This window comes from Typha latifolia, chromosome 1, assembly GCF_019914945.1.
Source record: "Typha latifolia isolate L0001 chromosome 1, TyphaL0001v2, whole genome shotgun sequence".
NCBI lineage: Eukaryota > Viridiplantae > Streptophyta > Magnoliopsida > Poales > Typhaceae > Typha > Typha latifolia.
Genome location: NC_133086.1, coordinates 21,435,556 through 21,446,997, shown reverse-complemented (window position 1 = coordinate 21,446,997; position 11,442 = coordinate 21,435,556). Strand labels below are relative to the sequence as shown.

At 35.5% G+C, this 11,442-nt stretch overlaps 2 protein-coding genes across 3 annotated transcripts; both read right to left on the bottom strand.

The window, feature by feature from the left end:
- Window positions 1–357: 357 nt before the first annotated feature.
- LOC140794629 (probable glucomannan 4-beta-mannosyltransferase 6) lies at window positions 358–3,965 on the bottom strand. 2 transcript variants are annotated; one of them, XM_073146743.1, is made up of 11 exons: window positions 3,937–3,965; window positions 3,307–3,427; window positions 2,863–3,206; window positions 2,690–2,788; window positions 1,964–2,216; window positions 1,611–1,721; window positions 1,396–1,532; window positions 1,201–1,314; window positions 913–1,112; window positions 647–835; window positions 358–535 (listed from the first exon to the last, which is right to left on the bottom strand). In XM_073146743.1, the coding sequence occupies exons 2-11, from the start codon at window positions 3,311–3,313 to the stop codon at window positions 376–378; spliced, it is 1,614 nt and encodes a 537-aa protein (XP_073002844.1). In that variant the 5' UTR covers window positions 3,314–3,427; window positions 3,937–3,965; the 3' UTR covers window positions 358–375. The 2 variants fall into 2 exon arrangements, with proteins under 2 accessions (XP_073002844.1, XP_073002836.1); XM_073146735.1 differs by lacking the exon at window positions 3,937–3,965 and adding an exon at window positions 3,645–3,802.
- Window positions 3,966–5,078: 1,113 nt separating this feature from the next.
- Window positions 5,079–9,624, bottom strand: LOC140794618 (probable glucomannan 4-beta-mannosyltransferase 11). The gene is made up of 11 exons (XM_073146723.1): window positions 9,529–9,624; window positions 9,364–9,426; window positions 8,913–9,277; window positions 8,697–8,795; window positions 7,496–7,748; window positions 7,282–7,392; window positions 6,836–6,972; window positions 6,582–6,695; window positions 6,300–6,499; window positions 5,974–6,216; window positions 5,079–5,499 (listed from the first exon to the last, which is right to left on the bottom strand). Exons 2-11 carry the CDS (start codon window positions 9,383–9,385, stop codon window positions 5,337–5,339), a joined length of 1,707 nt encoding a protein of 568 aa, XP_073002824.1. The 5' UTR covers window positions 9,386–9,426; window positions 9,529–9,624; the 3' UTR covers window positions 5,079–5,336.
- Between the last annotated feature and the right edge of the window lie 1,818 nt (window positions 9,625–11,442).

Genomic DNA, 11,442 nt, shown 5'->3' with positions numbered 1-11,442 from the left:
CTTTTGATACAGCGATGGCTCATATTGCGTTATTATCTATACACTATGATAAAAAAAATTTTATCAAATATCAACTCCAAGTTTTGCGAGAAATAGAACTTATGCCCTCTGGCTCGCATATGGTAAAAATATATTAGCATTCACTTATTAGAGAATTGAGATCTTATCCTTTGCTATTTACATATCTATGTTTGGCTCTTCTTGTTTTGAGCTGTTGAACCACCTGGAAGGCACTTTCCCCTTCTCCAATTAGGGGAAAATAAAGACCATTTGCTGTACTTTCCTTGAAACATTTGCTATTTCTCCTTGAGGCGTTTGATTTTGCTTGCATATTATGAAGCCAATGGTAATGGAATGTGATAATTGTAGCTTTAGCTAACTAGGAATTATAATTCCAACATAACCACAGCCCACAAGTAAGTATGAGATAGATTGTGGAACAATGAACAGGAAGAAGTAATCCTCTCCTAAGAAGAAGTCATAGCAGGCACATAACATAAGAAATATCCCAAACCCTATCTCCAGGAGGTGAAACCTGAAAAATTAAATGGCAAAAAAAAAAAAAAGAGGCTAAGTTATTATCAAGAATAGAAGTTTCCAAAAAATTAATTCTACTACTTTTATACAAGATTTATAGAAAAAGCACCTCTCTTTGATATGAAAATTATCGGCAACAGTTAAGATTGGCTTCACCTTCAGCATGTTGCCTAATTTTTCAGTAACAATCCATTCATTAGCTCTCCCTGCTTCTATAAAGCCAATCAAAATGGCTTTGCATCGATGCAAGGACATGACATTCTCAAATAATACCCACAGGATTATTAGATGGAGAGATCTGCATGAAGAAAATTACATTACCAAAGATCGATGAAAAATTTGACAAAATTAACGAAAACAAGTTAGTTTCCTAACCTTGGAGTTCCAACTGAATTGAGAAGAGTAATTGTTGTTGGAATATATAAAAGTTCCCAGTTGGGAATTCTAACTTCTGGAAAGAAAGCTCTTAAAGGAAACAATATACTGAAGAAGAAGAATGTGAAGAAGGCTGATATGATCCTTCGCGCAATGAAGAAATTATAAATCATATAGAACTTTTTCCACACCGAAACTTTCTGCATCGAATTAAAAGGAGAAGACTTATAAAAACTATGTTCTTAATTACAAAAAATAGCATTAATTCAGAGATAAAGAATGACTAACCTTGGCCTTCAAAATATCCCATAGCATTTTCTTAAACAAGAGTGCTGGGCCACATGACCAACGATGTTGCTGAGAACGATAAGCCTTCAAGGTGCTTGGCAATTCACTCTTTACCTATAAGCCAAAACAAATAGTCTTTTGTTGTAAATTTATAACTCAAATTATGGAAAGTGCTAGGCTGAGTTATAATAGTACCTTTATGTCACCAATGTATATAAATTCCCAACCTAAAAGACTAGCTCTAACAGCTAAGTCCATGTCTTCTGCAGTAGTTCGATCTTTCCAGCCTCCAGCTTCAATTACTGCTTGAGTTCTCCAAACTCCAGCGGTTCCTATATTCCCAATGTAAGATAAGTATTAGTGCATTGGATTGTATATTTAGAGACAGAGAGGATAAAAAGGAAGAGTACCATTGTATCCAAAGAATGCACATAATGAAGAACCGGATTCCTGCTCCACCTTGAAATGATAATCCATGGACATCTCTTGCATTCTTGTCATCAAGCAATCATCAGCATTCACTACAATAATAATTAAAAAAAAGCTTCAAAATAAATCTTTGAACAACTTATTGGTAGTTTCCATACTAAAATAAGTGAAGATGAGCTGCAGCATAGATATGCAAATAGGTGATTCAATGCAATATTTGAATGACTAATGGGTAGTTGTATGCTAAGCCATTGCAAACAAGTTTAGAGCTCCAAACATTCTAATGCTACTGAGCTGGACATAAAATTATGTAAGGTTTAGTTATGAAACATACCAAACTTCCAACGAGCTTGAACGAGAGCAAGACTTGGATTGTGCACAAGAAAAGGAATTGTTCTTATGAGAAAGTCAGGTGCAGGTTGGAAGTCGGCATCAAACATTGCAACATACTCACAGCTCTGAACATAGCTATGCTTCATTCCTTCCTTCAGATTACCTGCCTTATATCCACTTCTGTCCTTCCTTGTCTCATATTTTATGTTTATCCCCTTTTTTAGCCATTTCCCGCATTCATTCTTCACTAATTCCTGGAAAATAAATGAGATATAATTCATCTATGCATTAATACCAGAAAACTCTGTTGAAGCAATGTGTTACAAGTAATGAAAAAAGGGGAAAAAAATTTAAGTGCATAGATAATTTTCTAAATTTGACATATTAAAGTATACCAATAAAACCCCTCTCTGTTGTATGGATATCTCTCATATTACTCTTTGACAACTAAACAGTGAAATTCGAAACATTAGGCCATTTTTTATCTTTCTATATTTAAAGGGTTCAGATCCAAAAAAAAGAAAATAATTTTGAGGGTTACCAATGCAAAAGATAAGAGATTAAGGTGTTAACTCACCGACTACCGTAAAAACTTAGACTATTAGAGAACAGATTAATTGGATCATGTGTCCCTTAGACTTGGCAGGGCCTTATTTGTTAATATTTCACTACCAAATTATGACACAGATATAGAGAAAACATCTAATTTCCTCTTTTGGGACCATACCTTGATGACTGGATTAGTTGAATCATCTAGCACTTGTACAATTAGCCTATCCACTGGCCATGTTAGATTGCATGCAGCTCCAATTGAGAGTTCATATACCTGCCATTTGTCAATACTCCGGTGCTCAGAGCTAGAGAAATCTAGAGAGACAGAGACAGAGACAATATACTTACTTCTTTCTCATTGTACATAGGGATTTGGACAAGTACCATGGGATAGACCAAAGTACCAATCTCCTCATCCAATGCAATGGGATCACATTTGTATACCTTCTCTGGTCTCCTGTGGAAGACCTTGGCATAAAGACTCACCAAACCCAAGAAGGCCTTTTCAACCAGCACTATTATTGACATGATCGTGCACACAAACACCACAACCTTCACCGTTGGAATAAGAAATCTCACTCTGAGCTGCCTCCATAAGATAACAACTTGCTCGAGGAAGACGGTGGTCGCCGGCGAGAGGAGGAGCTCGTAAGCCGCAGAAACCGGCAGCTTGACAAGGTGAGAGGAATTGACTAGATTGCATTTGCACAAAAAAAGAAAAAAGAAAAAAAAAAAAAGGCATTAGACAAGAAGGGAGACAAACTTAAAAGAGGCAGAGTTATGGAGTTGTACCTTCCATCACCTTGTCTTTGTTTCTCTAAGAAAGCCAACGACATTGTTCCATGAGGTTTATGCTTCTTGTTAGATAGAGAAGGTCTGGGCCAATGAATTGCCAATTAAACCTGAAACATGCCTGTGATAGCGTCAGATCTAGGCTGGCTCTTAACCACGTTCTATCCACTGAACTACTTCTGTATGCTACTTATTAATCTACATGATCCTGGGCAGGGCTAATTTGGATAGACATGTAAAACTATAGAAGCAAATTAATTTTCTAACACATATCACGTGAAATTTAAAGATAGAAACAAAATTGCTACCCTCTAGATTATTTGACTTGAAATGCTCACCTATCTACTGTCATCCATACTGCAACTTGGTAAATCTGACAACCTGTGCATGTGAGATGTTCATCTAACTGTTCTTATGATTAAAATAAACTTTTTACAGTTCGCATCTCTCAACATTATTCTTTCTATTTTATGTCACTAGAGTACTTTACAATGAGTGGTTAGACAAACTAATCTGTCTAATCTGCAAATATATACTAATCAGAACATGCATCAAGTTTGGGATCATGCAAGATTCTTTGTTAAGAAAGAAAAAAAAGTAAAAAAACAAAACATGCAATAGTATGCGTACCTGGTCAGCAGTACTCTCTTGGGCAATGCAACATAATGCTATTCAATTAAAATTTAATTTAGAGCTCTTGAATGAGAAACATGCAGCATCTACAACAGTGTATGGGGCCTACAAAGACGTGACGTGGTTTGTACAAGCTGTCTCGGACTGCAGTATAAATGCAAATGCTTTGAGTTTTTAACTAGACCTCCATAAATTGGATTAATCAAAAGAGGAAAACATAAAGTCAATATTGATCGATAAGCATCACCAGTCATGTTAATGAATATAATAATGACCCAACATGAAAAGATTGATGTGTACAATTAAAAAATTAGATCAGTGGACTCTTCATGGGCAATAATCTTATTGCTTCCAGAGAATATTCTAGTCTAAAAGAGTATGAGACCAGTTAAGTTGGTTTACCTTGTGCAGGCCAGCTGATTGCTCCACACCGTGTTGCTATATCTACAGTTGTCAGGTACCAATGCAGCATCAATAAAGAGGTGATTTAGAGATGCACTCCTTTAAGACTTGACTTCACCAGCTTGTGGACAAGTTGTAATCATCGCCAATGTGGGGTGTTATCTGACACTCTCTGCAAGTCCTTCAGTAATTCATGTGATGTCCGAAGGGAAAAAAAAAATAAAGAATGGTAGAGAATATCTGGTGCTCAATTGTGGAGGATAACAAAATTTATAAGCTGAAGGATAATTTAGAGGGAAATAATTATCGGAAGATGTGCTATCCAGCAAAGCATAGGACTTCATCATAACATATACTTCAGCTGGATACTCATAGTATATATGTCAGGCCAGGTAAGGCCCAATTGGGCTACAAGTTAGCAGCAACCTGAATGCAGAAAATGTATAGAACTTCTTCATTTTTTAGCATGCTTTTGCACAATAATGGTTTTCAGCTATTCTTCTGTGAATTTCTGGTGCGATATCTTTAATTTACAAATCACAAACTTCCTGTTGATAAAAGTCTCAAGGTATGCTTCTGCAATGTGAGTACCAACCTCAGAGTCAAAATTGTCGAAGCCACTTAACCAAGTGAGACATTTGTCTACTGCTAGGTGGTCTAGTTTGACAACCATTAATATAACAGGGGCTCATAGTCCCCACTTTTCTTAAAAAAAATTAGAAGAAAAAAAAGGAAAATTTGAGACAAAATTGGTTGGATGTTTCACTATCTTTCATAGACAATGAAGCGACTCACAATAAAAATATCTTAACATTATTGTGATACCTTATTTCTAGCAGGAAAGAATGGTGGATCTAATAGTTGAGACAACAATGGAACTATGGGAGTACAACTTTTTCTAAAAGGTTATTGTAGTTGTGGAGAAGTTATATGCAGCGGGGGGGATTGCAGACGACTTCTTGAGACTCATGTCCAGTTATCGGCTGTGTAGCTCTTCAAGAATCTGGAACATAGATGCCTATATAACCAAAACCTGTTACAATGAATGCCAGGCTCTGAATGAAGAGGTAGATAAAGTATCCTTTCTTTGAGTAAAGGACATCATAGAGCCCACAGAGGAAGATGAAGGCTCCAACCCCTAGTTCACCATAGTAGAATCTGAAAGCAACAATTTTAAACATTAGTTCAACTTTTCCAAAATCAGGAAAGATGCTTTGAAGATGAAAAAAAGTGTGAATTTAAGTAGAAGCATTACTACTGGTTTTTCTAATGATACTTGATGACTAGTAAACTGTACATAGTTCTACTCTGGACCAACTAAGCATCATTAACCTGCATTTACTTGGAACGTTGAGAATAAGATTCAGCCCGCTATATGCAATAAGTTATGATCTACCACATTCACTAATTTGAAACCTTGCTATAGAGTGTCATCTTTTATTAAATCAACAGGTGATCAAGCAATCATATTCTATAAGCGACATACTTTATGTGATTGTTTGCATGCTTAAAACAATACAGACACAAGTAGCCACTTCTTATAGAACTTAATATTTTAATTGTAGCAACATTTTCGATCAATGGTTAATGTGTTTGTGTCCGCACAAATGTTAAGAAATGATGGAATCATACCTATGCCAAATCCTGTTTTTCTTCTTCTTGGGTTTGAGGATGCATGGTTTTGTTAACTGAGAATCTATCGACTCTAGAGCTTCTATAGCAGCTGGCTTTGTCTTGTGGGCTTCTCCCAACTTTTCGGTGACGACCCACTCATTGACTCTCCCAGCCTCTAGAAGACCAGTTAAAGCAGCCTTTATCCGATGTAAAGACATAACATTTTCAAACAAGATCCAGAGGATCACTAGATGAAAGGAGCTGTATCAAGAGAAGAGGACTTTCTTCAATTATTAAGCTGCAAGTATAAGTGAACAGTGCCTATATTTTAAGTAGATTATTACCTTGGTGTTCCAACAGATTTACAGAGGGTGATAATTGTAGGAATATAAACCACGCCCCAGTAAGGAATTTCTACTTCAGGGAGTAGAACAGATATTGGGATCGCAACACAGTAAAAGATGAAAGTTACTGTGTGGGCCGCAATTTTTCCAACAAAGAAGAAGTCATATAGAAGATGAAACTTCGCCAATATTGATACTTTCTGCATCAACAGAAAAAGAAATTTTAAGAATAACAATCACATTGAATCTTAGTTAATTAAAAAAAAGAGGTAAAAGACTGACCTTGTTTGTCATAATCTCCACTGCCATTTTCTTGAACAAGTTTGCAGGTCCACAAGACCATCTGTGTTGCTGAAACCGGTAGGCCTTGAAAGTACTTGGTAGTTCACTTTTGACCTATATATGCAATTTTCCAAGACTGTCAACTTGAAAGCTCTAAAAGCAATGTCTGCAACTTTATAATAGTGACCACTAATTCAATGTTCTTAGTTTCATAACACTTGACTAGAAGATGTAGAAAAAGAGGATCGACATACTTTAACATCTCCGACGTACACAAATTTCCAACCTCGAAGACCAGCTCGAACAGCCAGATCCATGTCTTCTACTGTCGTGCGATCCTTCCAGCCTCCAGAGTCTGCAATAGCTTTGATCCTCCATACACCAGCAGTCCCTTACAAAAAGAAATGCAACTACTACATTTAGTAAATTAATGTACTTCATAGTATGAGAACTACAAAACTGAATTTAGATGAAACCTTAAGCAGATAAGCAAGTTAGTTAGTAATCTTACTCGTTACTTCCTTAGAGGAGGATCATTAAGGCACAGCTATTTTGATCATTAAGGCATTTTTACAAACAATTCACGGACGACTACTCTTACTCTCTCTTGTTACCACAGCAAAGATGCAATTCACCTACTAATACCATTAGGAGATTTAAAAAAGAAAAAAAAACGCAGTGCAAGACTTATACTCCTTACCATTAAAACCAAAAAAGGCAAATACAGACGACCCTGCTTCCTGCTCAATCTTGAAATGGTAGTCTAGTGACATCTCTTGAATCCTTGTCATTAAGCACTCATCAGCGTTTACTGCATCAGAGCTCAAATTTATAGTGCACATTCCATTAGATAAACTAAAGATATCTCTGAAAGATTCCATTTTGCCAAAATATACCCTAAAAGAAATGCTTACCAAATTTCCAACGAGTTTGGACGAGTGCAATCTGTGGGTTATGAACAAGGAAAGGGACAGTTCTTATTAAGAAATCAGATTCTGGTTGGAAATCGGCATCAAACATGGCAATGTATTCACACTCTTGTACATAATCGTGCTTCATTCCTTCCTTCAGAGCACCCGCTTTGTATCCCTTCCTGTTGTCTCTCACTTCATATTTTATGTTTACTCCTTTGTTCTTCCATTTCTCGCACTCATTCTCTACCAAATCCTATACATTAAAGAAAGAAGTAAATAAATATAAATAATTTATGTTTTATTTTTATAATCGTGTCGTTGACATCCTACGACATAAATAATAATCATTTTAATTCTACAAAATGCGAATCTTGAGATCTGTGTCATCTTCCGGTTAACAAAATGGTGGGAAGGAAAAAAAAAACAAAAGAAAAATCTAAACTTTAATCTGACCAAATTTAATTTAGTACCAACTGTCAAATCTCGTCAAATTACCAACTCATCGTATCCGACAGACGAGTAGATTAATCTTAAGGCTGTGCGAATTCAGATGGGGAGCCAATGAAATGAGTGAGATCCGAGTAATCCAACTCATCCACTGCTGTCATGATAACTATTCCTTTCTCCTCTTTATGCGTGCGAGATCCTTTACAGCCGGGGACTGTTGGAGATTTATTACTGCAGTCCTGGGTGGTAAAACCTGTTATTAACTCTCTCGACGAGGTTCGGAAGCCAATATCACGTACAACATTCGTACATGAAGGGCCGCAGACGACCGTATACATAACCTTTTTAGGACACCAAACAAGTGGTATGGGATTGAAACCCGACAGTCCAAAAAAGTTACCATAAAAGCTGTTTTCCACGTGAATATAGCAAGTAGTGTTTAATATTCCGTTTTTAAACTATTTGTAATCCGATTTGGTTATTTTAGTAACCAAATCGACTAAAAGGCCTTTGAGATAAAATATTCGCGAGAAATTTTGGAGTTTCTAACGGTTCTTTAAGTTAATCCAAGTGTGATATGAAAATTAGAGACAAATTAAAAGGAGGGGCCGGATTATATATTTATATATTGCTCAAAAGATGAGGTGTTAAATATATAATCAATCACTAACTCCTCTACTAATAGTGGATTGGTTGTAACTAATATATATATATATATATATACATAAGATATTGATAGATATATAGACGTTACCTTTACAACTGGATCAGTGGAGTCATCAAGAACTTGTATGATTACACGATCTGATGGCCACTCCAATGAGCATGCTGCTCCAATAGACAACTTGTATACCTTCAAAATTTTCAACCAAAAAAAAAAAAAAAGGACAGAGAGAAAATTTTATACTCGTATTTCAAGCAGAGAGAATTCATCAGATGCATACATTAAAAAAAAGAAAAAAAAATTTACCTCTTTCTCATTGTACATTGGGATTTGAACAAGAACCATTGGGTGAGTTGAGCTTCCCATTTCCACATCTAGCTTGATGGGCTCCCATTTGTATCTCTTCTCAGGTTTAAGGCTAAAGATCTTAACCACAAGGGCAACCATTCCCACAAAGAGCTTCTCTATTAAGATCATTAATGTCATGGCCAAGCTCAAGAAGATGGCAATCCTCACCAACGGCACTATCAACAAGGCTCGGAGTTGAGTCCCAATGTGAACAATTATCTCCAAAATGTTGCTCAGATCGATGGTTGCACTGCTCAAAGCCTTCCATGCTCTTCCGAGCTGCCTCTCAAAGAGACCAAGATCAGCCAAGGGAGATGGATAGCCTGTGATATAAATATAGATATGTAATCCTCATATCAAACAATGCACAAGAACATAGCCATGCTAACTAAATGGGATACTTAATTACCCTCCTGGAAGCTTGATTCCATGAAGAAGAACTCCTTTAATTCTTCTTCTGCTTCTTATCCTCCTGCATGGCTTGGTATTCTTTATATATATATATGTCTATAGTTGGGCTCACCAATCGCATTGAGGCAAAACTAAGGACCACCAAGTCTAATGGAATTCTTACCATGCAAAATTGACCTGGAGAAGCCTATGTTATATGTCTGGAGGAAGATGAAGAAGAAGACGAAGAAGAAGACCAAGGTGAAAGATTTATGTACATGATTGTTTGGGTGAAATGGAAGGAATAGTGGAGAAGAAGCTAGCACTAATAGTGGAGTTCTTGGGGCCCACTTGGTCACTAAATTTAATAGTGACGAAATTTGGGTAATGGGCCCCTAGTGTTCACATGCAATGCGAAGGTTGGAATTTTCTTTATTAAGATTCTATGGAAGTTTCTCCTTTACTAGATTCCATTTAATTTTGAGCAATTAATCCATGCCATGAATTGGATGCTCAATTAAGTTTAGTCTAAATTTGGTAGCTACAATTAGTGGCTGCTTGACTTAGGAAGTTAGGAGTCATACGAGAGTAGGTAGCAACTCATCAATTAGTAGGTATACATTAAAGAACACGCTCAACTTTAAACCATAGTGATCCATCATCCATCACAATCGACCACTAACACAAAGTTAATGCTCAATAATTTTTTGTGTTTTTCCTTTTTATTAACAAGAATTCATAAGATAATCATACACTAAATGTATGATTAGTCCTTGTCCTCCATTTTAATTTCTTTCCAAAAAAATTTGAATCATTTTGTGTACTTGTATTAGCGACAGATTATGGATAATAATTATAGATTTCATAATTATTAAGTATGGATTTTTAAAATACTAACTTAGGATTCCATACATATAAATAATATGACATATTTTATTAAATGTAATTCTTAGTATAGTAACTCATATTATATTTTATACGTATGAATTGGTTTTTATATCATATTTTTTAATTTCGTATAGGACAAGAATAAATTTTATACTTATATTCATATAAGAGAAAAATATAAAATAAATTTTCTCTCTCCTATCTATTGAAAAGATTGGAATTCTCTCTCCTAATGTGTAAAATTAGAAGAAAAGGGCAAACTGCATTCAATGCTGCAGCTTTATGTGAGATAGTGATTTGGTCTGCTTAAATGAGTAGAAGGTCATTTAGAGGTAAAGCCACAAAGAAAAACTAAAATAAATAAGAAGGTAAAAATATAAATGAGTTTGATTTACAGTGCAAATTGCCCAATAGCTTTCGAGCTAAAGATTGTGTAAACTGTAAATATAAGTAGGCCATTTTTGTACATGATTTTTGGAGAGAGGAGGATATAAACTTATAGATATCTTTGTATTATGTTATGTTATACAACCAATCAACTCATGGAATTAAGGGCAACTTGTGTAGTGGAACCTAGATAGAAACATTTCAAATAAATGCTCTAAAATTTAGCGGCAGCGTCCAGATATATTTCATTGGATGAAGTCTATGATAAGAAACCTGGGGCTTAAACCCATCAACCAGTGACTTGTGGACTGCATGGGCTGATGACGGTCCTACTCTTCTTCTTCTTCTTCTTCTTCTTCTTCTTCTTCTTCTTTTAAAATAATTTTGGGAGAATTAACGAGTCTCACGCGTTAATGTAAAAAAGGATATGTTAAGATGAAAGCAATTACTAGTTTCCATTGAGTCACTAACACTCGTTCGTTTGTTAGATACTATCATGTTAACATTTTTATACATAGGCATTAGTACAATGCCTACCAACTTGAACTAATAGGCCTCGCCATTCATTTTACCCTCTCTTTTTTTTAATTAGTTAGCCTAATTTTAGCTAATGTCAGAGTCCATCTAACTAATTTTAAGGAATGATCATATAGAAACAGGTGAGAATGAAACACATTTTGAACAAAAAGAAAAGAAAATCATAGTATTAACAAAATAATCATTGAGAAATTGACAAAATTTAAGTTTTCAGTAATATTTTTATGTAAGTGACTCAGTAACTCCCTCTAAATTCTGGCTCTGATATCTAATTTTTTAACCTCAG